This window comes from Phyllostomus hastatus, unplaced genomic scaffold, assembly GCF_019186645.2.
Source record: "Phyllostomus hastatus isolate PE091 unplaced genomic scaffold, TTU_PhHast_1.1 phas_contig_402, whole genome shotgun sequence".
Lineage (NCBI taxonomy): Eukaryota > Metazoa > Chordata > Mammalia > Chiroptera > Phyllostomidae > Phyllostomus > Phyllostomus hastatus.
The window spans coordinates 9,458,034-9,485,596 of NW_025333873.1; the positions used below are offsets into that span (position 1 = coordinate 9,458,034).

General features: G+C 42.4%; 1 protein-coding gene across 4 annotated transcripts; it reads left to right on the plus strand.

The window, feature by feature from the left end:
• Positions 1–6,066: 6,066 nt before the first annotated feature.
• Positions 6,067–26,070, plus strand: NT5C1B (5'-nucleotidase, cytosolic IB). 4 transcript variants are annotated; one of them, XM_045844441.1, is made up of 10 exons: positions 6,067–6,099; positions 7,881–7,971; positions 8,352–8,482; positions 9,083–9,220; positions 10,527–11,087; positions 11,371–11,538; positions 13,128–13,257; positions 15,703–15,825; positions 16,280–16,464; positions 25,738–26,070. In XM_045844441.1, exons 1-10 carry the CDS (start codon positions 6,067–6,069, stop codon positions 26,068–26,070), a joined length of 1,893 nt encoding a protein of 630 aa, XP_045700397.1. The 4 variants fall into 4 exon arrangements, with proteins under 4 accessions (XP_045700397.1, XP_045700395.1, XP_045700396.1 ...); XM_045844439.1 differs by having other exon boundaries at positions 7,881–7,970; positions 8,300–8,482; positions 9,083–9,227; positions 10,528–11,087; XM_045844440.1 differs by having other exon boundaries at positions 7,881–7,970; positions 8,300–8,482.
• Positions 26,071–27,563: the final 1,493 nt, after the last annotated feature.

A 27,563-nucleotide genomic window follows, 5' to 3' on the forward strand; every position in this document is an offset into this window, starting at 1 on the left:
TAGGGACTGAAAAAAACTTACAGCTCTGCTTTAACAAAAAAAAAAAAAGACTGCATATATCAGTGAAGGACACACTAATAAAGATTGGTCTGGAACATTTCTCTTTATGACGATTGACTTATCAGCAATAGTTACTGCAGCCGAGTTGGAAATTACATAATTGCCAGAAACTGTAGATATTTGACTTGGCAAGAACCCTAGGTTTATCTGATTTATTTTTGTAAGAATTGGGCCCTGTGAATATTTAGAAATGTTTAATGAAAGAACGGTAGAATATAAATGAAACAACCAAAAATCCTCTCTTCAAAGGCTGCATTTAACTCCATCGTCACTGTTGTGATAACACAAATAAACCAAAGGCAAACCTTTGGTGATGGCATTGGGCGAAAGCACTGCTCTAAATTAAAACATTGTGAGCTACTAACATCTGGACATTTTCTCCCCATTCGTGATCATTCTCGTCCACTCTCCACCTACGATTTATCAGAGGGCACTGCATAATGTGACACCGAGCCTTGGAGCATATGCACAGTAACAAGGAGTGCGAAACGCGAAGGGCCGTACTCGCAGGCGGGCGTGTACTGACCTCTGCCTGCACTCAGGGCGGAGGCCACTCCTGGGACAGAGAAAGAGAGAGACGCAGCGAGACAGAGAAACACGGAAGTGTTTTGCTAACCCCAGACCCTTCTCTTGTTGCTGGTTCTCCAGCGCCTGGTATAATGCTTTGCCCAGTAAGTGTCTTGTTGTTGAATGAAAGCAAATGAGAAAGGTAGGCTGACCTGCAAGAAAATGAACTAAACGAATGCAGCTACAAGTAGTAGGAGGGGACAGGATGCAAAGACCTCGTAGCTAATTCTGTTGCATCAGCAACTTGCTGTGTGACTCTGAGGTCTTTCTTCTTTCTAGACCTCGGTTTCCTCGTTTCTAAGGAGAGTTTTTTCTTGATGGTATCTGAAATATCAGCTACTCTCTGAACCCATGATTTTAAAAACCTGTTATCGCCCCACTGGAATTGTCACACTTCCTCTCCAATACAACAACCTTTTGTGTTTGGCACTGCGTTTGCTTCATCACGTCCCTTGTCTTGGTGATGCCACTCCACAAAATTTCATTGATGAGTTAACTTCTCTGTTCTATCTCATCTTGATTTTTCTAGCTGGCATAGCACTGATACCACCCAAACTCTGGAGGGCAGTCCCATAGCAAAAAGAGTTCCGGTTTTGAAGTCAGAACAAGCAGAGTCTGGATTCTGATGCCTTCTTTTTCTCAGACAGTTACTGACCTCCCGTGAAACTTGCATGTTCAAAGTGAGATTCCCATTGCCTTCATCACTGAGTCATTGTTAAACTGAAATAAGATAAACACATAAAGCACCTCATCTGGCACCTAGAAGGTTCTTGGTATACGTTTTTGCTTAGAATCTATCCGTTGCCTTGCAGATCCGGTTTCAGAAATGAGCCCCTTCTTTTCTATACCACAGTTTCACATTGTCAGGTCAGGCCTGGAGGTGAATGGGCTAAATGTGCCCTAGCGGAGGGAAAGCCCCACGTCAGAAGTTAGTTACCCATCCTACATTCCTTCAGATACAGTTACAGAGGCCTGTGAGGAAGCAGGGCAGCAGTACCACGCATCAGAGGACAGGACAGAATCAAGGTGTTGCAGGGGAGACAGATGGATAAATGATGAAATGTCATGCAACGTGCTTGATAATAGCAGGATGTACACGATGTTATAGGAGCATCAAGGGGCATCCAATTCCAGTAAAAGCAGCCACTAGCTTGGCCGTTTCAAAACTCTCTTGTCTGCATTAGTAAAAAAGAAATTTAGTGCTGGGTGAAATACCCAGATATCCCCACTGAGGCTACTTTTCTTTTTTTTTTTTTAACTAACATTTTTTAAAGCTTTTATTTATTTATTTTTAGAGAGGGAAGGGAGGGAGATAGAGAGAGAGAAACATCAATGTGCGGTTGCTGGGGGTCATGGCCTGCAACCCAGGCATGTACCCTGACTGGGAATCGAACCTGCGACACTTTGGTTCGCAGCCTGCACTCAATCCACTGAGCTACGCCAGCCAGGGCTGAGGCTACTTTTCTAAAGCAGGGACAATGGGAGGACATGGCTGGTTTTGAAGGATTTTAAGAAACTCAAGTAAAAGATGCCGATGATAGGATGTGACAAGGAGGCAGATGCAGCAGTCATGGAAAAAATTCAGGATTTACCCTGAGCTACCAGGAAAATGGGGGTACCCCTCACAGCAGGAGGAACGCAGGAGCAGAAGGAAGCTTTGTTTCACTGGGGAAAAGGAAGTGGCAGCCAAGGGGGCTAACCAGAAAAGAGAGGAAAGTCAATCGGTCTTGAAACCCAACTTCAAAAAACTGAAAAATATCATAAAAGCCAATGTTGTCCACACGCATCACCAAAAATACAGAATCCAAGCTGCACTAGACCTGGGACTCTACTTGGCGCTGTGCTACACGGAGGGACATGTATCACTGACCTACATTTTGCAACAACACTGGGGAGGGGAACCTCTAGAAACAAGCTGCTTGCTCCTCAAATAGCAAACACACATAGTTTCTCACCGCCAGTGGAGCTGTTGCCAGGAAATCACACAGACCCCAAATAAAAAACAGGCCAAAAGAAAACAAAGAGACAAGACTCCCAGTCTCCTGTTCATGGGGCACTGGAGTTCAGGGCAAGGCCCTCCCTAGGTGGTCACACGGTCCAGATAAAACCCTCCCCGAAGTCCCTCAGATTTGTTTATGCAGGTGAACCAGGAGGCAGGGGATCTGGGAAGAGGATGGCTCCTGAGTGCCTGTTCTGTGCCAGGCGTTTTGCTTCAGCCTCCACATCCCTTGTTTCCTTCGCGGTCGGTATTATTGTCATTCCTATCTTACAAACCAGAAAACGGGCTGTGAGGCCAAGCCACTTGCAGAGACCCCTGGGCAGCGGCGGCACGGACGTTCAAAGCCAGGCCTGCAGACCACAGAGGTGTTTCCCAGCATCGTGTCGCCCATCGCAAGAACACGGGCATACGGCCTGGGAGCTCCTGGTGCCTGCCACCTCCACGCAGGAAACAACTCGGGGACAATGCATAGCAGTGGCCATCTCCCTCTCTCTCTCTCTCTCTCTCTCTCTCTCTCTCTCTCTCTCTCTCTCTCAATAAGGCTACCTAATACAAAAAGTCTCTCTGTCCCCTTGGTGCCGTGGATCATGAGTTCTCTGAGCCAGCCGATAAACAGTAAGCTGAAGGTCCCAGGAGGGACTGGCCTGCTTTGCTCCACTCAGGGCTTGCATAGAGTCCAAAGGACATCATGCAGGACCTGACAGGACAGGTAAAAACAGCCTCCGAGAAACCCAGGATGAGTCCCCAGCCCCAGGTGCAGCAGTGGGTGTGCCGTGACCGTGAGGAGGGCGCACATTGAAGTCCGACTTAGCACTTGTTCATCTGGCCGGCATTCAGCAGGAAACTGGATCACTTTTTTCCCCCCTTGGATGAGGCGTAGCCAGCTGATTAATGATGTGAGGGAGAGTGGGCTAAGGAGGGGAGTTCTACAAATGTTTCTTTTAGGAGAGCCGTAGCAGGCATGGGGGAAGAAAGGTGTGCATTGTAAAGGGTGGCAGGCAGTATTTGGCTAATTAGGGTTTGGTTAATGCTGGTGAGTGTTGAACATTCTTGCTAATGGCTGTTACGAAGGGCAGAAATGGGATCATTTGTTAACTTTACTTAGGAAAGTGAGTGTTGAAGGCAGGATGGAGGGAAAAAAAGGTGAACATGGACCATTTCGGCTAAGCTAAATGAAAAGTGGAAAAAACTCCTCATCATTTTCTTAAAAAGAGCAAGACCCTGACTTCACACTGGCACTACGCTCCCAGGCCTTTATGAGACAGTGGTCCCCGCTTTCTAATTAGTCCCCCCGACTGTCAAGCCCTTTGGCAAATCCTACAGTTAACCTACCCACCCTGTTCCATGTGCAGAATTTTTTTAAACAAAAATTATCTTGGAGGCATGTGTTAAGAACCGACTATAAGTTGTGCTGTGTGCTTGTACTTGTGTGATTTTTATCCAAGTTTTACATAAAATTCTGAGATGTATAATGCATTTGATTCCTATTTTACAGATGAGAGGATTAAAGCTCAGAGCCCTAACCTACACAAAAATTAAGTGGCACTTTTATTTTTCAAGGCCTTATATTTTATAGACCACAATTCCCTTTAAATCTCACTCAAGGAAAGTTTTTATAATTTTTTTCCTAAAGTACAAGTGTCCTGCATTTTTTTCTTTCCTAATCCATCAAACCCATTTCACCGCAGCGTCCCACACAGAGAGAGCTCTCTGGCCCCCTGAATCCACAGCAACCTCTGAGTCACGTGGGTAATCAAAATGGGCTGACTCAAGAAATAGGAACTTCCAAAACGACTCTTCTTCACTGGTGAATTCTGAATGGCATCCCCTCCTCTTTGAGCGACCTTCCCATTAGTGTCTCCAGGAATTTTGAACTAGTATGGCAAGTCCTCCCAAAAAAATAAATAGTAGGGAAATGGCCAGGTAGGAACCATGTCCCACAAATTACTCTAAAATATCCTCTTAGCACTGCCAGGGGAAAGGGGATGTTCCCCTCGGCAACCAGGGCAAGGGTCAGAAAGATTGGCCAAAAATGGGTGGAGAACGCTCTCTGCACATGTGCCCGTCCTGTTTCGGAGAACTCAAGTCTCGGGCTCCCCAGCTCCTGCTCCCAACTGCTACGTCCGCGCCTGTCTTCCTGCTCTGTCCCTGATGCTACGGGAAGAATCACCAAGCTGACATTTGTTCGGTTGTAGAAGTATATGAATAACTGATACTGATTTTAACATTCTGTTCCTAGAGTGTAGTGGGGGTCAGATTAGAGATGTTTCGACTTGAACTCTGTAAGATAGCTGTAGCAAAATTATAAAATAGCTAACATTGGTTAATAACTTATGAATGCCAGTCCCTCTTCATGATGTCATATTATGCCAACTATCACAACTACCATTTGATGTTGATACCATTCTTATCTCCATCTTACAAACGAGGACATTGAGATTTACGAAAATTAAACAACCTGCCGGGGGTCATGGTGAGATACAGGAAGTGACAGGACCCAGGCAGTCGCACGTGGAAACTGCATGTTTTACTACCTAGACGACCCCTCGGAGGACTGTGATGAAAGCTGCCCCAAACTTCTCCTGATACTCAAACGAAGACATCAAGTCCCATGAAGAGAGGTCAGAAATGCGACTGAATCCATGATGGTCTGACCAGCTCAGGGTGGCACGGGAATTGAGTGAAGATAAACTCAGAACTGGAAAATGCAGAACAACCCTGAAGCCTATAAACCCAAGTTGGGTGCTGGATTTTATATACTCTTCTCCGTGTGTACACAAGAGGGACACGTGTGTGTCTGAGTTTTTAAGGACAGCACAGACAGCAGCAAAGACAGGGCAAAGATCATTTTATCTACCACACTGGGTCTAGCCTTGGGGAAACTGCTGCGACCTTGTGAGACGGAAATGATATTGCTGTGAAAGAAATACCAAACACTAAAACTAAACTCAAGTCTATGCTCCATATTTAGAAAAAATCTCAGCTGTCAAAAATAGTCTCCAGATTTGCAGAAAGTTCCCGAAAATCTGTCAGGGTAAATGATAATACATGATTTGGCCCATAAATGAGCTCGCCATTAATTCTGGCAGTACCAGAAAATGTCCAGTCACAAATGGAACTGATGCATTGGCGACTTAGAAATGCTAAGAAGAGATTTAAAAAGAAGGATCAGTCATAGTAATACTGCTACATATTAAATATTTGAACATTGTTTCAACATCAATTCCTAGAAAAAAACAGATGTACTCAAATACGAATAAAGAATATTGATATTTTTATAGTAATGTATTCAGAGTCAGTTTGTTACTACGGAATCACATGTGATGTCATCAATTTGACATTCCACACACGAGCCTGGACTGGGCAACGGAAACAACAAGAAATGGAGCTGGGGAGATGAACACCTGTGTAACAACCAAAGCATTCCAATAGTTAAAGAAATGAGTCAAACATCTCTGAAACAGAAAAGGAAGGTAAGTGAATTAAACATCCTAGAATCTTGCCAAAGAGCCAAGAAAAAGTAGCCGACAGTCCAACATTTACTTCTGGAACCTCTCTGAAATAATTCAACCATTTCAGATGATCATGACATGTAGAAAAAATGGAAGAGGAAGTAAAGGAAATGAAGAGAATGGAGAAGAAGGAGATTAAAGCATGTAGTGTAGGTCAAACCAGTAAGTCAGCCTTTATTGAGTATATGCTCGTATGTCAGTTGTAAGAGGTAAAATCACAGTGGCTACCTCTGAAGAATGCACACCAAGAAGGAAAGAAAATACCAAGTACAATGCAGTGCTCAGTGAAAGCATGTACGAAAGACACAGCCAACGCAGAGGAATGCTTAACTCCGGGGACTTCTCCCAGGTCACACTGATCTGGGTTTGAAGGATATTAAAGGGATGAGAGGGCTACAGGAAAACAAAATGGTACATAGACACAGGCAAGTCGCTAGGCAAAGAAGAATGTGAAGTGGAGAGTGGAGGGCCTACAGGTTGGAGGAAGACAGGACACGTCAGAAGGCTCCCAGTCTGTCTGTCCAAGTGACTGAAAAGTGTATCCAGAAATGAAGCATAATTATATTCATGTTTTATAATATCACCCTGAATACCACCCCCATGGGGTGGACGGGTCCAGAAGTGGGGAAGATTTGAGGCCTTGAGACCTATCAAAGGGCTATGTTCTAAGAATATACACCCACGATGATCTGAGGCCTGGAACAAGACAATGATGACAGGCATGGAGAAGAAGGAATGGGTTTAGAATATCTTTTGAAGTTACAAGTGCCAGGACTTCATGGAGATAACGCGGGGTTGATGAAAAACTGTAGGATTAGTTCCAGGATCACACAACCATGCCATTCTCTGCTGCCACAGACTAACAATCGTTCAGTTAACACTGGTCAGATTTTTCCTAAGCCTAAGGCACAGAGCATCAAGAAATGAATAGACTGCCCCTGAACACCTTCGTCTAAGCTAGAAGTTGAGCTTCTTCAACAGAGAAATAATATTCATCTTGATCCCATCACAGCTACAAAATCAGCATGAACAATACAAATGGTGATCCAACACAATAGTATTTCTCTCACTTGAAAGTGAAAACAGTCATTTGCATAGGTGTCCATCAAGTGAGTCGTCTTCTTGTGCTCTCCTGCACCGTCTCCCTATTAGCATATTATGAGTAATTAGATACTATGAACAGAAGGCATGCCTGTCAATAGATCCAAATAGGTTTAAGGATTAAGTATAGCATTAAGGTCCTTCATTTTAAAAATCAGACTAATATCAGTGAGGCTTAGATCCACATAGTATTGGACCTATGGTTTATTAAGAAAATAAGAGAAGTTTCAATTCTGCATGGCAAAAGTTAAAGTTCCACTGAGTGGCAATCTTCAGAGTAATGGAGGAAAGAAAGGGGTAATCTATGTCAGCAACCTCACATGTAAACCCAAGTATTGCTGGCCCCTGGAAAATTCTCCTACGGCATATCCCATACTGTAATTTTTTAAATGATAAACACCTCACGTCTTCAATCTACAAAGCACCAAATTTCTACCTTAACATAATTTATATAGTTCTTTGTGTGTTATTTTTACTCATGCTTAGGAGAACAAGGCAAAAAATAATGTCAAACTTTATCTATTTTTTTATATTGGCAAAGAGACAGATGCTAATATTAATTTATCCTTTTATCCCCAAGTGCCGGGTTTCTGATGCCCCTGAGATTAACATTAATAAACATTCTTTGTTTTTATATTAAGAATGAGTCTGGAACGAAATACTCAAGAGAAAGTCTAGAATCAGAGAAAAGACGGGAGTCTGACAAATCAGGAGCTCGTGTGAGAACTCAGGTGAGCTGACCTTTTCATCGTCAGCGAGAGAATTAAAAAGCAGAAAGGTAATAGAAAATATTGGGGGCAGGGTGTTCTGGGAGACTGAGCTACCAAGGTGTGTATTACGGGTTCCTAATGCCCCTCGCGGAGAGGTTAAGGAATAGCTAGGAGAAGCTGGTCCCTGCCTTCCCTGTAGTACTCATGCCCGTGCTCACGTAGAAAATATGGTGTAGAAACCACAGCTGCCTCCTCTGCTCAGCCTATGGGAGGAGACTGGTCTTTGTTCAGATCAGGGAGGGAAGGGGAGCCTGGCCATGGCATTGACCATTTTCTGCACAATCTTTCAGATGAGGCATGCAGTCATTCCGAATCACTGGCTGAGATGTTGCCCCATGCGTTGTCACCTGGCGTGTAGACACTGCCTTAGGGCACCTGAGGGAACAGTCCTTCCTGGCCCCTGCCGCACAATACGTATTTATATTCACATGTGCCTGTTGTGGGAACAGGGCCAGCAGATCACCATGATCAGGGTGAGCAGAGATGGAACTACTGATTTTGTAGGGGAGCCATAGGCAGTCTGGGTGAGGGGAAGGGTGTGGGGCATAGAAACTCTTCCCCTCGCTTCTCCGTGGTCCCCTTCCACGTCGTTCCTTCCGGAGGGCTCCAGTTGCTCTTACATAGCTGCCTTGGAGTCCTGTTGCAGCCTTGTTTAGGCCCACCTGCCCTCATCTTTGTATTCTGGTTAAAAAATGGTGGATATGTCTTTTTAGCATCTGTTAACGGGCTTATCCTTAAGGGAAGAAGTGGGAAAAGGGAAGAAAAACGGTCAGCTCTACTAAGTATCATGTAAGAATGACAGGTGAAAAAATATGAGATACCAGATTTGTTTCTTGGTTTTGAATGCTCTTCCAGGTAGATTCCCCACTTTGTTGCTTCCCAGAGAAGTGAGGATTGGGCCAGAGCTAGACTAGTTAGTACTCAAGGACCAAGACTGAACTAAGGGTCCTGGTGGCCAGGGATCTTCTCAGTGTGTGCCGCTGTTTAGCTTGGCATGGCTATTCTGCAGGCACATGCGTTGGAGGAGTGGATGGTGGGGTGTTATACCCCAGGGTCTCTTCTCTCCTCAAAAGGGATCACAAGAACTATCATTGCCGAAGACAGATTCTCGAGGGTACCTCGTGCGAAACCAGTGGTCGGGAACTTCACGAAGCCCATCCGTCAGAGCCCCATCAATAGAGGAGCCCAGAAGCAAGAGTGCCAGTCTTAAGGTAGAGAGGGAGAGGAAGGATGGAGGGCGTGATAGCATAATGCTACTAATAATAGTAAGAATAACACCAATAATGATGACGGTTAACATGTATGGATGCTTTCTACCTGTCAGCCCATTCTACCTTCTTTATATGTTTCAGCTCGTTGAGCCCTCACAAGGCTCCCACTCTGAGCCCTGTTTTACAGCTGAAAGAAACACAGAACAACTTGCCTAAGATTTCACACCAGTAATGCCACCAGAGCTAGTTTACAACCCCAGGTCACAACATCTATAGGCCATACCTACACTTCATGATTAAACTCTGTGGTTGCTCAGTCCTTTCTCCCCTCACTCAGGAATGATTGCGTACTCAAGACTAAGAAGGGGGTGGTGTAGAAGGGTCAACAAAGAGGATAAATTGCTGAAGAGTGTTACGCTAAGCCTGGCCACGTAAGAAGAAAGAGTTGGTTTGCGGATTAAGTGGTGGGTTGCAGAGAGAGCGGCACACATGCAGCCACTGGGAAAACATGAATTCCCACCAGTCCATCTGTCTCTGTGGAGACTGGCTCAATCATCTAGCCAAGAAAATGCCTTTCAGAACACGTGAAACGGACATAAAAGTGGAAATAATATATGCACACTTAATGACTTATTGTACATCTTAGTCCAGGAGTCCCTTCTCTGGAATGGCTCCTTCTCTCCAGCTGAGCTCCACACACACAAAGTCCACAGACTGGGGGACACCAGTTTCTCCAGCCTAAGGACCTCCCTGCAAGCACTGCCTGAACCACAGGGCAAATGCGGAGGCAGATGTCTCCAAGGTGCTCTGCAGAGTCTTCTGGTGGAAACGCCTGGTCTAGTGGCTCATGGGGAGGTCACAGATGGAGGCAGGGCAAGCAAGGTCCCTTACGCAAGCCCACCTGGAGGTCGCTACCTGGGCAGGTATACATTACAGAAGTCACATGACAGAACTTTGCAATCTGTGTGCCATCCACCTAAGGGCAAGAAAGAGGGCCTGTGACCTAGCTACTCAAAAAAAAAAGAAAAAGAAAAAGAAAAAAAGTGACGTGCTGATGGGGGATCTAAGGGGAAGTGAAAGCAGACTGTGTCTGTGTCCACTTAACAGAAATATCTAATATCTGGAGACTTGGCATGCCTAAGCCCCTTTAAGCCCCACTTAAAAGGGCTGAGATGAACAAGGATCCAATTAAGGGGTAGGAATGAACAGAGGAAAGGGCACTGGTCCTTCTCCTTGACTCCGGTTGGAGATGGGGACAGGGATGCCAGGCGATCCTGTAACCTAGACGCCCGTCTTCTTGCTCCAGGTCCCCACAAGCTCCACAACCTCCCAGGCGTCATCCACCTCCCAGAGCCAGCAAGAGTCCACGCAGGAGCTGTCCCTACAGGCCTCCCCACCCACGCCACCCGTGGCTCACACGCCCCCAGTGTTTCTAGAGCCCCCGAGCCCTCCCCCAACCCCCGATTCCCCGTCTCAGCCTCAGTCTCAGCCTCAGTCCCAGTTCCAGTCCAGGCGGAGCACCAAGATGCAGGAGAGTCATGAAGCCTGGGCGCACGGCGTTGTGCGGGAGTTCCGGGACTCCAGGGACTCCAGGGACTCCCGGGACCTGCGGGAATTCCGGGACCTGCGGGATGCCCGGGACCTGCGGGATGCCCGGGACTTGCAGCAGCGGGAATATCCTCGCACGCCCCCCAGTGAATGGAAGTCCTATGGCCAGCGCAGGGCCACCTACTCCTCCCAGCTGGACCGTGACTTCGCACCCGACCTATCCCGGCAGCGGGAGGATGAGAACGATGACGAGGAAGCCTACTGGTCCTCGGTGAAGACACTGTATGAGAAGACTCCAGGCTGCTCGCGCCCCCGGCCGGTGAGCAGGGCCCCCTGGCCCCTGTACCTGGGCGTCCCTCTGCTCAGCACCACGGCCCAAGTGTCCTCTCTAGGCGGTAGGGGAATCCCTTCCAAACCTCCCTTCTGCAGCCTGGAGGGGTGGGGGGAAGGGTCCCAGGCCTTGGCTGTCTCCAGCATCCCAATGCTCCGAGCAAGGGCCCGGCTATTTTCTCCCCACACTGCCCTGGGGTGAGCCCCATCCCCAATACCTTCCGGTTTATGTGACTGTCCCCCCTCGACTCTGTTGGCACCTCTGTCTGCAGCCGAAACCCAAGCATGCCATCACCATCGCTGTGTCATCCCAGGCTCTCTTCAACATGGTGGACGGCAAGAAAATCTATGAGGAAGAGGGCCTGGAAAAGTACATGGAGTATCAGCTCACCAACGAGAACGTCATCCTGACCCCTGGGCCCGCGTTCCGCTTCATCAAGGTACTGGGCAAAGCTGTTGCTGTGCGTAGGCCCTGGGTCACGCATGGGATCTCATCCAGCTTCCCTTATAGTCCCTAAGCCGCCACCTTTGTCATTCTTGCCCTCTTAGTTGACCCCAAGCTGGACTGTGCTTTCACAGAGACTTCCAGACCAGGCCCTTGGGGAAGGGATTCCAGCCCTAGATTTGAGAGGCTGAGCTTTCCTGAGTGGAGTCCTAACGGGGAGGCCAGGACAAACACAGAAGCCTCTGTTCCCTCCCGAGAAGGAGCGGCAGCCAGAAGCAATGAGTTCACAATTGTGAGCACGAGCAGAGATAAAATGCCTCCTCAAAATAAGATGAAATTCATTTTTGCTGCTTTTGCCCCAAACATAGCATATGGAAAAAAAACAAAACAAAACAAGATGTTCTTGGCACTTAGAGGCATAATATTAATAAAGTAAGGTGCTTTGAACTTATACAGAAATGTATAGCACTTATAGCTGTGATCCTCTATAAAACTTAAACAAACATTATGCAATAGCATCATAACCAGGCAGAAACAAAGGACACTCCCACCAGTCGTAAGTAGAACTTATGGGGCATGGGAGGAAACCAGCCACCTATTCTGAAGACTCCTGTTTGAAAACAGACCAAACACCGTTTTGGCAACACATGCACTAAAGTTGGAACAACAGACCATTAGCATGGCCCTTGTGCAAGGTTAACATGTAGATTATTTTTCACAATAAAAAATAATCATCAATGCAAGTGTCCACCAAGAGGTGATTAGATAAAGATGTGGGATATATAGACAATAGAATATTACTCGGCTGTATAAAAGAAAGAAATCTTACCACTTGCAACAACATGGTTGGTCCTAAAGGGTACCATGGTAAGTGAAAGAAGTCAGACAGAGAAAGACAAATTCTATATGATTTCACTTACATGTGGAATCTAAAGAATGAAATAAGTGGAAAAAAAAAGAGGAAAGAGACTCGTAGATACAGGGAACAGAGTGAGGGAGATGCAGGGGCTTGGAGAGCTGGGGGAAGGGGGAAGGGATCAAGAAGTACGATTGGAAGTTGCAAACAGACATGAGTATGTAAAGCGCAGCATAGGAAATATAGTCAATAATATTGTAACAAGTGTGTGTGGTGCCAGGTAGGTACTAGAATTATCAGGTGAATCACTTTGAAAATTATATAATTGTCTGGCCATTGTGCTGTACACCTGAAACGCATTTGAAGTGATATCAGATACCAACTGTAATTGAAACATTTCAAAAAGTCAGATGATCAAGAAAGGTGGATTTCACAAAACAAGGAAAAAAAAACTAGACAAAGCATAACATGCTAGTAGACCAGATGTTGTAACAATTGTAACAAATACGTATGAACCTATACATTCACTAACCATGGAGTGAAGTCCTGTGTGTGAGAGGCATAACGCACAGAAATGAATGGCAGCACCCCACCTCAAAGGAGCTCTAATCTCTCAGGGAAGAGTCTTCAAAGCTTGAGTTTGACACTGATGAGACCCCTTCTCTCCAGACCCCCAACACCCGCCTTGCCTGGCCCTCTTTGCACACGCCCGTGTTTGTAACCGACAGGCCCTGCAGCATGTCAATACGAGACTGCACGATCTGTATCCGGATGAACAGGACTTATTTGATATTGTACTGATGACTAATAACCATGCCCAAGTGGGAGTGCGGCTTATAAACAGCGTCAATCACTATGGTAAGTAAAATAAATACCGTGTGGAGGAACAGCTCGCTGCTCGGGGAGAGAGAAGCCATGTTATTTTGCTAACTGTGGCCTAACTAATGCAGTGTCTTTGATACCGACACCCCCTTCTGCGTGAGGAATGTTTATTTGCCTATGTCAGAACAAGAGAGGCCATGTTCATTTTTAACTTCGGCACAGAGCTGGGCCCAAAGCTCTGGACTTAACTTGTCAAGTGTGAATTTCAAAGTCTTAATCCCAGGTCCTGCAATATATTTCTGTTTTATGTTTTTCACTTCTGAACTTGACTTCAAGGAGCCGTCAACCCAGGGGCTTTCACCGTGTGATCAAACTGCTTGCTCACCACAGATACATGTTCAAGGTTCAAAGGTTTCACCTCTCCTTTCCACTCTTAAAATCTGTGTTTCTCCCTGGCTGCTCTCCCACACATCAAATCCAGAGTCAGGCCGGCAACATTGTCTTGATTCCTTTACATGGAAAATTGGATGAACTCTAGTCTCTTCATAGCATTTTCATCAATGCGCAGGGCACTCGAAGAGAAAGCAGCCCTTCTTCCTGTGATGGAATTACCTGACATTTAGGCACTTTTAGCCTATTTTCTTCAGTGACATCCAGAGGAAAACACTAATAGTTGATTAGCATTTTATGGGTATGTCAAGCCAAAATAAGGTATAAATTTGGCATATTTAAATTCTTCATTTAAATGGGGCATATTTGTAAGTAATCAAGATACATTATAAGCTATGAGTTTAGTGGTATCCTGACTATAAGGCTGAGACCTTACTGTGACATACTTTAAAACATCTTTGCCTGTCAAACATGCAGCCTTCATAGTGTCTGTGACATGAAAAGAATGTAGGTAAAAGGTTTAGCATACACAACTGGCATAGATCAGTTATTCGACAAAGTGCAATTGTTTGATTCATTTGCCAATTCAGGTCTACCTATCCCTCACCACAATGAGCCCATCAAAGGTAGTAACGTAAAAAAAAACCCACTGTATTTTTTACCCATTATTAAATCTGCTAATTAACTGATTGAGCTCGATCTTCTCATGCAGCAGCCTTGTTCGTGGCATAACAAACAACCTTTCACTTGGAAGAAGAATTAGTCACTTGCCTTCTCTGGGTGTCAAGGCAATTTGTGCCTCTCTCTGCTATAGTCTCTGTTACATTACAATTATGTTTACAAGCCCAGCTCCTCAGTGACGATCACCTCTTTGAGAGGGCAGACAACATTTTAGCCTTTTCTAAGGCCCCAGTGCCACCACATAATTTCTGATCATGAAATTAATATAATTAAAGATTTGTAGTATGCAGTTTTGTGCCACTGCAGCCCACTGTTGGCTTAAGTGAAAAGAGTGAGAGTATTTTGTTTAACACCCCAACAAACACTTGCACAACTGTCAATGGATCCTATCTACTCTCTTGGTCCGTATAGGTGCTGCACTCAAGACTCTGCTTTCTATGGCATGCAGCTACCCAGTTGAGGGCATATCTAAAAACACTTTGAATGGGTGCGAACCTTATATGTGTAAGGTTACACTTCATTTAATTATTCACACATTGTTGAAAGTGTTGCTTTTATAAAATGATCCTGCATGGACACATTTCTGCATAAATCTTTTTCAGAGTTGCAGATTATTCCCTTAGCATAAACCCCAGAAGAAAGTAATCCTAGGTCAAAAGGTATAAACCTATTAAAAGCCCCTGATATACTTTGTCAAATTAGTTTTTAGACAACTCGCGCCAATTTATACTTTCATCCACGGTGTATTTGAGTGTTCATTCGACAAACCTCTCGGCAGCACCTACTACTTTTTTTTTCCAGGTTGTTACTGCTTTGAAAGGCATTGATGGTATATTGGTGTTTAGTCTGCTAACAAGTCCATTTAAAATTTCAAGTCAGGAAATGGAGACAGTTTCAGACCTTTCGTTGTAGTTTTTAGAAGGTTGTTCAATTCCTAGCACAACTTTTTAGCACTGTTGTATTGTCCCTGAAGAAAGACAGAAATGGTACCTACAACAGAGCCACACTTTAACCCTCCCCACCCCCCGCCCCCCGCCCCTGCAGCAAGTGAGGAGGCTGCGGTTGAAGGTCCGAGACAGCGTGAGCCAGAGGACTCAGATAAGACTTCGAGCCTCAGTCTCCTTCTCTGTAGTGGAAATATAGTGCTGCCATGCAGTTGCTGTGAGACTAAATCGGCAAGGTCCATGTGGAGGGACCTCACACATTATTATGCACCAAACGCATCTACTATTACATAAAACTTTGGTGCTAAGAAAGTAATTTTCATTTTCCAGTCCTGGTGCTAAAGAAGGTAATTCTAAAACCTCAGGAGGAACTCAGTTATTTGTAAGGTAACTCTCATTCACATTTACAGTTAAGTACAATGTCTTTAACCTCTGACATAACGAAATCTTTCTTGCCCCATAACAGGCTTACTAATTGACCGCTTCTGTCTGACTGGTGGAAAAAGCCCCGTGGGCTATTTGAAGTCCTATCTTACCAACTTGTATCTTTCTTCTGATTCTGAAAAAGTACAGGAGGCAATAAAAGAAGGTATTCGTCTGGTATTTTGTCCCAGTACTTAATAGAGAGCTATAATAGAAGGTATTTTATCCCAGTGCTTAATAGAGAGCTTTGCACCAGTGGTTACTTCCATTGGATTTTCCATGTTTCTACGGCTTATGCCCTTGTTGGGTTTTTCTAAGGGGGTTTCCGCCAAGTGGCAGCCCTTAAGTTTGTCTTTTACAGCGCTGACCTCCCTGGAAGTGGACATCCGCAGTGGGCTTCTTATAACCCATATTACACTTTCCCATCCCTTACAAAAACGGGGGCGGGGTGCAGACAACGGCTTTGAGGTGTGCAGTCGTGGAGGGGAGTGGAGTCATCATAGAATGAGCCAGAGGAAATGCAAGATCTGGGGTGGCTTTTTATTATTATTTTAATGGTAGAAACTAAACATCATGGCCCCGAGAGGAACATTAATCTGTCCCCATGGTCTCCCTGCCAGGGATCGCCGCTGCAACAATGTTTGATGGAGCCAAAGACACCGCTTACTGTGACACACAGCTCCGCGTGGCGTTCGATGGGGACTCCGTCCTCTTCTGTGAGGAGTCCGAACACGTTACCAAGGACCGAGGGCTGGACAAATACTTTCAACACGACCCAGTGTTTGACAATAAGTGTCTGGCTCAGGTAGGTTCCAGGAGCTCTGATTAATTTTGATCTGCTTATTTCCCAATAGATATCAGTACGTGTTCCCTGGGATGGCTTTTAGATTATTCTAGACAAGCCACTCCCCACTTCTGATGCTTTGCAGTTTTCTCCCTTTCTTTCGTGAACTCCTCATTTTGAGGCCTCTGCTGCTTACTTTTTTTAAGTTTAGCATTCTTTCATCTAGGCTTTTAGAAATGTTTCTATGATCTTACGAAAATGACTTCACCCCCTCTAAATTATGAGTAACAGGTCTTATGGCTTACCAATAAGCCATTTCTAAGTAACGGGTTCTCAGAATAGTAAGGTCACTTCCAATAGGTCAGTAAACATTTGTTGAACTGCTTTGTCCATAACCTCAAACTCAATGAAGGCATTGCTTAATTGAGAAAATCTGCAAAACCGACAGCTTGAGAGGAATCAAATAAGGAGCCTCGAACCAGTGCAAACTATGAAAAAACCTAACCAGAACGAAACTGAATGTGTAGGCGTTTTGGAATCGATCCACAGACTGAAGTTGAAGGGTTAAAGTCATGGTGTGAAGTGAACGGAACCCACAACTTCTGTCCCAAAGGAAATTCGAAGAATCAAAATATTCTCCAGGCTGAATCTGAATTAATGGATCACTCAGTTTTAATCTATGAATCTTGCCAAGAAATTTAATTGACCCTTGTTCCCGCTCTTCTTGAACTTAAGATAAACTTAAACATTATTTTTATTACGTTTATAAAAGTACGAATGAACTAACGGAAAACTGAAAAGCTTTACTAACTCACCTTACAATGTAGCAAGTGATATTTAAACTGTGTGTGTGTAACTAGACAGTGTTTTCCTAAATAGCTCCTTTGGAAGACCTGCTCACATGTTATGAAATCGTTCAGTATTAACAAAGTTTTGCCGTTGAGAAGAATATCATTTGTTATATTTCATATGTCTGCTTTGCTGAAATTCAGAGCCCATCATTTAGTAGCCTTTAAGTATTACCGAAATGTGGAAGATCTCCAAAAAAAGAACACATACACACACACACAAATCTTTAAAAAAAAGAATTACTTCAAGATAATAGTAAAATACCATTTTCTCATCCCAGGTAATTAATTAAAATTTCTTTTAGATTTTGCTTTTATCAGTTTTTTTTTTGCATTAAACACCTAAATACTCCATTAAACTATTGAAATCGAGAAACCCAACACTAGTGACCGCAGGAATACACAACAAATTTCTATTTAATCACACTTGCCTTCCTTATGCAGTAGATAGAGTTACCGTTTGTTTTTAACATGGAAAGATAGCTTCTCTATAACGACCAGGCTTTACCAGGAGTGCTCCACTGATGAGAATGCTACGAGGTATGATGCCTCCCCAAGGCTTTCTAGTATTTTGGCCATGAGCTTTGGCCACAGACATGTCCCAATTGCCTCACATAGAGGAGATCTAAGTCATCAGCAAGTGGGACAGCTGGGGAGGGTTAATTTGGCCACTCTCAGTATAGTTCATAAGCCTCCAGTGTGCCGCCATGACTAGTAAGGGATGTCTCCTGATTTAATCTCCACCTCGTCTTGCCATTCTGATAGTCACCTCCAGGTATTTGTGTGTGCGTGTTTTCTGTGCCTGTGTGTGTTTTAATCAGAGTTTTTGAGGTATAATTCACATACAGCATAACTCACCATTTTTAGTGAGTGATTGTTAAGAATTTTTAGAAACACACAGTTGTGAAACCACAATCTAATTCAAAATACTCAACATAAAAAACCTTCTTGTGCCTCTTCGTAGTCATCCTTAGTCTTGTATCCCCAACCACTAATCTGATTTCTGTCCCTGTAGTCTTGCCTTTGCAAGGTGTCGTGAATGGAACCACACCATGCAATCTTTTGAATCTGACATAGTTAGCAAAATGCATTTCAGATGCATCCCTGTCATTCTTTGTATCGGCAGCTTATTCCTTTGCATTGCTGAGAAGTATTCTGTTCTGTGGATGCGCCACACTGTCTTTATCCATTTACCTGTTGGAGGATATTTAGGGGTTTTCAGTGTGAGGCATTAATAAATAAAGCCGCTAGAAGCATTTCCATTCAGGGTTCTGTGTAAACATGAGATCTCCTGTGTCTTGGGTAAATACCTAGGAGGAAGATGACTAGGTCACATAATCAGTATGTGTTAAACTCTGTAAGATACTGGCAAACTCTTCTCCAAAGTGAACATAGCACTTGGCATTCCCAATAGCACTTCGGAGAGGTTTTGTTGCTCTGCATCCAGACTTGCCAGTACTTGGTATTGTCAGTGGCTTTTTGTTTGTTTGTTTGTGTTAAGCGATGAGAGGTATTATGTAATGGTATCTCATTGTGGTTTTAATGTGCATATCCCTAATGACAAGTGATACTGAGCACCTGTTCAAGTGTTTATTTGCCATTACATGTATTCTTCGGCAAAAATGTTCAAATCTCTTGCTCATTGTATTGGAGTGTTTGGGGGTTTTATTATTATTATTGAGGTTTGAGAGTTCTTTCTATATTCTGGGTACAAGTCCTTTATTTGATATGTTTTGTAGATATTTTCTGTCAGCCTGTACTTGTCTTTTCATTCTCATATCTTTCAATGAACAGAAACTTATACTTTGGATAAAGCTCAATTTATCAATGTGTTCTTTTTTGAATTGTGCTTTTAATGTCATATCTAAGAGATCTCTGCCTAACCCAGTGTCATGAAAATTCCGTCCTATGTTTTGCATAACATTCTTATTAAAATTATAAAAATTGGGGTTTTTTTTGGAATCTGACCTATTTTTAATTAATTTATATATTTCTACAAAACATTGGTTAAGGTTCATTTTTACTGCGTTGGGCATACTGATATTACACAGTCTTGATTATCGTAGTTCTATAGTTAGTCTTGAGCTCAGGTGGTGTGGGTCCTCCAAATTTATTATTTTCCAAATATCTTTGGGATATTCTGATTCCTTTGCATGTTTACACAGATTTAAGAATTAGCTTGTCCATTGTTTTGTGATTGTGTTAAATTTATATTTTACTCTTGGGAAAATAGTTACCTAAACATCAAGTCTTGACATGTATATCTGTCCACTTATTTAGGTCATCTTTGATTTCCTTCATCAGTGGTTTGTAGGTTGCAGCATACAGATACTACATGTTTTGTTAGATATATTCCTAAATATGTCATAGCTTTTGGTGCTATTATAAATGATACTTTGAAGTTTTTAAGCCCCAAGTTCATTACTGCAAATATAAAGAAATGCAGTTGTTTTTGTACACTATACTGACCTTGCATCCTGCAGATTTGTTGAGATCACTTGTTAGTCACAGTAAGATTTTGTAGATTTGAGATTTTCTGTGTAGGCAGTGTTGTCTGTGAATGAAAACAGTTTTACTTCTATGCTTCCATTCTGTATGTCTTTCATTTTTCTTGCCTTATTACCCGTGCTAGGTACTTACAGTATACAAGTTGAAGTGACCACTGTTTACTTTCAGACAGTTTTAAGCCACATCACATGTAATGTAAGAACCCACCGTAGCATGTGCTCATTCTCTCCCTCCTGTGTTTCCTGCTATTGTGATACATTTAGTCTCACTTATAAACTCACAGCACCTTGCTGCTATTTTTTAATTTGGGTAATCAGTTATCTTTAGAAGGAATACGAATAAGACAAAAATATGCTTTTTGTATTCCTCTTTATTTTAAACATTTCCAGGGATCTTTATTTCTTTTTACAGATCCAGGTTTGTCCCTAGCAGCATATGCCTTCCTTCAGCCAGAAGAACTGATGCGCTGTTATCAAAAACTCTGTCTTTATTTACCCAGAGACTCTTCATTCTTCTTTGTTTTGAAAAATACTTTATTTTCTCTGGATATAGCTCCCTGCATTTGCCATATTTATCTTTCAGCGCTTTAAAGATATCCGTTCATTGTCCTTTGACTTACATAGATTCTGAAAACGAATTGCTCTAAATTCCTGTCTTGGGTCCTCTGTGTGTAATGTGTCTATTTTTCTCCGGCTGCCTTCAGGACTGTCTGCTTGTATTGCAGCATTGTGAACGCAGTGGTGTGTGTGTCTGCGTGTGCATGCGTGTGTTTCCACAGGAAGGCTGGGCCCTGTTCTTTTTAACCTGTTGCTGTTTTCCTCTTCATTTTCAACTTGAGTAATCTCTGCTGAACTATCTTCAAGTTCACTGACTCTTTCCTCAGCTATGTTAACTCTAATGATAAACCCATCAAAGGTAGTTTTACTTCTGTACTGTAATTTTTATTTCCGGCTTATAATTCAACTCTTGCATTTTCCATCTCTTTGCTGAAATTACAAGTCTACTCATGCATGTCATCCACCTTTCAATGAATCCACATTTCAATTAAGATACTAATTGTAGTTATTTGCAATTCCCTATCATATTCATGACATCTAGATGATCACTGATTCTTCTGCTGCTAACCACTTTCTCTTGAAAGCTGATTGTTTTGTTTTAGTGTCGTCTCAGAATTCTTTGATTAATTTCCAGTCCTAGTGTGTCAACAGTAGAGGTTTTGGTAAATAGTATTTTTGCCTGGTGTCCTCTTCTGCTAACAATTAGTGTAATGGATTTAAACAATTAAGTCAGGAGTTTAAGTAGCTGTGCATTTTTTATTGCTGCCGTTGTTACCTTCATTCCACCACAGGCCTCAGACTGCTCAGGTCGGGTGCTGGAGGGTTTGTCCCTGTTCCACTTTCAGATGTAGCCCTTCCCTTTGTGTCTGTGCCTCTGAGGGGGTGTCCATGTCGTCACCCCTCTCCCAAATGTTACCGTTGGTCTCTGACGGCTAGCTTGGTGATGGTGGGGGGCACCCTCTGTTGTCCTGGTTCAGACCAAATCTAAGGCGATTCCTGTAGACCTTAGGGGTGAAGTTTTATCATTGATCTTGCCTTTCCTCCAGTGATAGGAGCTATCCAATGGTCTGGGTCCCTAACAGTGTCCTGTCCCTTTCCCAGGAGGGGATAGTTTCTCCTTTCCCCTTCCCTTTTGGTGGTGGGTCTTTACCTGTGCCCTGGGGAGGGGGCGGGGGTAGCTGTGCGTGAAGTCTTTCTTTCAGCAGTGTGAGACTGTTGTTCTTTAGGAGATACGGGACAATGTCAGTCTCTTCTCCGGGTGACAGCTGCTCCTGTCCTGCAAACCTGCACCACCAGTGACTGCATTCTTTGCTGTCCCGCCCTGCCTGCAGACTGTCTCACACGTGACTAGTGAGGGCCGCAGGGCCGCTGGGGGGAGCCCGTAAGGGAGAGTGTGTTTCTTGTGTCTGCAGCTCCCAGGGCGTCTTCGCTGTCATCAGCCCACACTTGGCCTTTATCAGTTCGCTCCCTGAAATAACCTGAATTTTGCACACTTGCTCATATGGTGTCTGGTGTGCTTCCTTCAGTGCTCTGCCAAAGATGTGCTGGTCCCTGGATCCCATCTGTCCTTGAAGATACCTTAGATTTTTCCTTAGATTTGTATCCCTTAGATTTCATGTTAGTTGGTTGCCCTGATAACTCAGCTCTCTAATGAGTTCAAGAAAAGTTCTATTGTTTAGACTATCTGGCTTTTTCTTATTGTTAGGTTATGAGTAACAGTCTTTCCGGCTGTCTACCTCCAGACAGCTTCCAATGTTGCCAGTCATACAGCTCCTCCAGAAGTATTTTGAGTTTCCCCTCATATTTCTACATTTTAGTGGTGAATTATATACTTAAACTACTGTACAAATATATAAATTATAAGATATACCCAAAAATAAAACTAAGAAAGGATGATATGGGTACCTGGTTTTAATATGATGATGTACCCTGACCAGTCTCCATGTATCCCTTGGGAAGGTACTCAACGCCAGAAAGGAGAACTGTGCTCCTCCAGGTTTCAAAGTCAGCCTGTGAGCAAGGTGGCTCCTGCCAACAGTCACTAGACCCTTTTTGCCACTGTGCTCTCCACCCAGAAAGAGTTACAGCTTTTTCACCTATGTGCGTGCCTTTCACCTTTAGGAAGTAACTTTTTTGCTTTTTTTCCCCTATATATGTAGCCTCTGAGAAAGCAAAATTAAATAAATGATCACATTGACAAGCCATGTTTGCAGGAAATAGTTTGTTTCCCTGACAACAGAGAAGAAGGGAAAGTTTGGATTGTGGAAACAACATAGTCTTAAAATGCAGACAACTGTAATTGAACAACAATAAAATAATTTTTTTAAAAAAAGGGGGTTACAAATAAGCAATCAAATCAATGGAAATTATTCTGACATTGAGAAGCAAATTGTAGGCCAAAAGACTTTTTTTCAAATTATACCTAACGTAGTAACTCATAAAGAGGAAGAGATAACTTTGGAATAGAAATAAAGAATAAGATTTTATATTAAAAAAAAAACACAATCCTTGGCCTTCCCCTTAAACCCTCTAATTCCTCCTAGGTAAGCCAATCTACTCCAGTGATGAGTAATAAAAAAAGAACCAGCACAGAACACAGGCAAAGATACTACAAGAAAAAGGCAGACAAAGAAGAGAAAACTATAATAACAGATGAAGAACTCTCATGGCAAATACTTGCCAAAGTATAGGTGAAAGTTGCGACTAAACATTTACCATGACTTTTAAAAACTTAACAAAGCAGTGTCATGAAGTGGAAAGGCAAGATGAGGGAAGAGATGGTAAAATGTTAAATGGTAATACTCTGGAAATGTTTAGAATTGAAAAATAATAATTTAGGAAGGAAAAAGAGAACTAGATCACAGGTAAAGAAAATCCAAAATATGCATAATTGGAATCCTTGAAGAAAAACACTGAAATTATGTTCTGGGGGGAGGAGAAAAGGGTTGTATGTGGAAAATATAAAGAGATATGTATATCAAGAAAAGATCCTGAATTATCAGAAGATCTCCATATATGCATTAAACTATTAAAAGATTGTGTAATAGGGAAATAGAAGAGAATGCTCATGAGACATGCTCTAGTAAAATTATTTGACTTCAAAGATGAAGTAGTAATTTTCTGGGCAACCTGCACATACAAGTTGAGGGGAAGAAAACTCCAGCTATTCTTGGTCTTCTGCACAGCGGCACTCAATAGTGAAAGGCAGTGGCGCACTAGTATTGATGGGAATACAGACTGGAACAGCCACTGTGGGAAACAGTGCGGAGGTTGCTCAAAAGATAAAAAATGGAACTGCCTTATGACCCAGAAATTCCACTTCTAGGTAAATATCTGAAGAAACCCCAAACACCAATTCGAAAGGATACAGGCACCCCTAATGTTCGTTGCAGCATTATTTACAATCGCCAAGATATGGAAGACATGCAAGTGCCCATCAACAGACCCGTGGATGAAAAAGCTGTGCTACATTTACACAATGGACTATTACTCAGCCACAAAGAGTAATGGAATGTTACTTAGCCATAAAAAAAGAATAAAATCTTATCATTTGCCAAAGTATGGATGGACCCATAGGGTATTATGTTACATGAAATAAGTCAGTTCATTGAAGTCAAATACCATATGATTTCACTTTCATGTGGAATCTAAAGAACAAAAGAAATGAACAAAGAAACTTGAAACAGACTGGTAATTGCCAGAAGGGAAGGGGGTTGGGGGGCTGGGTGAAAAGGTGAAGGGATTAAGAACAAATTGCTTGTCACAAAACAGTCACAGGCATGTAAAGTAAAGCATAGGAAATGTAGCCAATAACATTGTAATAACTGTGTATGGTTCCAGGTGGGTACTGGAAAAATGGAGAAAACATTTTATAAAATATATCATTGTCCAACCATTATGCTGTACACCTGAAACTAATACAAACTAATATTGAATGTAAACTGTAATTTAAAATGATGATTAAAAAAGATTTAAAGAAAAGACTTATAAGATCGCTACTTGTAAGAGCATATGGAAAACATATATATATATCACTGATTCTATATCCAGCCAAAAGTTCCTTCAAATCAAAAGAAAACAGGTCAACATTTGAGAACATACACTATTCTCAGGGAGTTTTATTCCATAACTTTTCTTGACAAAATAAGTACTAGAGGACACACCTTGGTTAATATGTAGATGGTTAGAAACACAAAGGCACAAATGGGTCTAGAATATATCTAATCATAGAAACAAAACTACAACTACCATAGGGATTAGGGAGCAGAAAAGAAAGTACATATTGATGTGCCCTCATATAGAAATTACTTAACTAGAAAACTGGAAAACCATGGAGCAAAACAGTCTAAGGAAGAATAAATATGCTGATGTCTTCAGTTATGATAACTGATCAAAGGATAAAATATAAAGCTGATAAATACAAATATGAGAATCTTCAGCAATACAAACAAAAACAAGTAAAATTGTAGAGCTGAAAAAGAAAGAATAAGAGAAAGGTAAAGAAGTACTCTAAATTCATTTTTTCCTCACTGTAAAAAATAATAGGTCCTGGATTTTTAAAAAACAGAGTACTAAGGGTACTATACAAAGTTATGGTTATTGAGGGAACCAATAGGATGAAATAATATAAACTATCCTTAATCTTCAAAGAAACACACATGCACACACAGAAAAAGACACTTGTTCATGAACAGTACTTGAAAATTTTAAACAAGAAAAATACAGTAAAAATCATACTGTATTACCATGTATATTTGTAATTCCAATAAATATAAATGTCCTAAAACTCAAATTTTGTTTTAAAAATTTAAGACTTTCAGATTGGACCACATGGCAAAATCCAGTTCTGTGCTCCGTAGATAGATTATAGCTAAAACTAAGTGTTAAGAAAGAATGAAGATAAAAGGTAGTATGATGATATACAGACTGTTTGCGAATGTAAGACAAGGCTGGATTCAAGACAACAAGGCATGAAACAACATAAAAGAGTATACTTTCTAAGGTTAAAACGTGCAATTCACAAAAAGCAAACTTAAATAGCACTTTTGAGAATAAACTGAACAGTATCCCACTTTGCCATCCAAAGTTTATGATGGTTGCCTTGGTTTAACTTTTTAATAGAAACTTCTTTCACTCTTAAAAATATTTGTTTAGACAGTGAATTATAGGATCATCCTGCATTTATTTGAGGAATGCAAGGATGGCTCCATATAAGGAAATATGTCCACATAAATGCAAGGCGTGTCGGCATTGTGCCACCGACTTTATACTACTGCGTGCAGTATCGTACCCTTTCATAAGCTCTTACAAGCCTCTGCTCTTTCAGCATTCACTTCCTCCGGTTCACTGGATCACAGCTGTGGCATATGTTCCTTTTACAGGGTCCCTTGAAAAGCTTTCTGGAAGATTTAGGCAGACTGCAAAAGAAGTTTTATGCCAAAGACCAACGGTTATGTTGCCCTATCAGGACCTACCTGGTCACGGCCAGGAGCGCAGCCAGCTCAGGTGCTCGAGTGCTGAAAACCCTTCGCCGGTGGGGTCTAGAGATAGATGAAGCCCTTTTCCTTGCTGGAGCCCCCAAAAATCCTATCTTGGTGAAAATACGGCCCCATATCTTCTTTGATGACCACATGTTCCACATAGAAGGGGCACAGAAATTTGGCACCATCCCATCTCATGTACCTTACGGCATTAATCAGAAATTGAACAACTAGAGATGGGGTGGAGCAATAAAGCAGTGAGTCTGGTATTACAAAAGCCACTTCTTGTGGATCTCCAGGGTAATTAGGTGTTGCAGAAGATTGGGCCTCAGAACTTAGTTCATTTGCAAAAGTTTTCTTTTAATTTTTTTGAAAATATTTTGAACCTTCAAGTTACCTTCAAGCTACTTGTTTTTGAGATGTCCACACTGTTGCATACCATTGCACCTACATTTGTGTGTAAGAGTCGTAATGATGACTCTTTAGGCTAAGTTTAGAACTCATGTGCTTGATGCTTAAAGGGCTATGTCAGAAGCCTACCAGATCTTACGAAGCAGTGCTCGTTTCTGGATGTTGGTAAATACAGTTGGTACAAATCATCATTATAGAATAATGGTCTTCCAAGGTAGGAAGAGTAGGGTTAAGTACACTCTTGAAAATTAGAACTTTTTAGTCTGTTACCCCTATGACCAGCTTTTAAATCCATGCAAAATGAAAATGTCATTCCCCTTGCATATGTACCAATTCTGACACTACTCATTCCAAAATAAATCAGCTAGATATTCATACAGGGTGCTTTCCCTCTAAGGCGTGCTCCAGACAGAACCCCCTAGGAAGGGTTCTCGGAAGCTTATTTGGTGGGTTTACAGCCTGTGAACAACAGTGTTGAAGTCTCTTGCTTTGGGCCTAGCAGACAGGCCCAATATTCATATAGCAAAATAAGCTTTGGCCACAGCTTCAAAATGTGGCATGAAATGTAGTATTCTGGCCTTTCATTATGATCATTCTCTTGTGATTTTTGTTTTGTTTTAAAAAATCCTTAGTTGGTTATCAAACAATAATCTACTAGCTGATGTGGCACAGTGGACAGGATATTTTCAAGCTACCCCATTTTCTCATCGGACCAAATGTGTGTGATATAATATTGTTACCCATCTTTTTAATCGGTGAACAACCTAAGATGCAAAAAAGATTAAGCAGCTTGTGCAAGAACAGCAGCTAATAAATCATAGGACTAAGAGTCAAATTCAGGTCATATTTACTTAAAAAGCTACATATTGTTTTTCTTTGTGTTACACATACAACCTTCCAAATTGAGTTGTTCTTATTGATTCCATGGCCATAGGACCTAGCCTGAACAGATGAGTCACTCCATCAAACTCTGTGCTTAAGCTTCACAGCAGATACATAGCAGGTCTGGGGCTTCATCTCTCTTGGTTGTTCTACCCCCCCGCCTCCACCTTACCTCACCCACGTATGCAATTTCCACCCTGGTTCTAGTTAAAGAAGACCGCCGCTGACATACATCTGCTGATCTACTTCCTAATTTGATGTAAGCCAGTCCAAAATATATCAGTCACAATACCTAATGAGTACCCAGTGTCTTCTATGCATTCCCCCATGTGAAGACTGCAAGAGAGACTCAGAGAGAAACCCATCCTTGAGGAAATTGAAAACGTTAACAATACCACAGAGGAAGTCAAATGCGCAAGCTCAAACAGCCAACA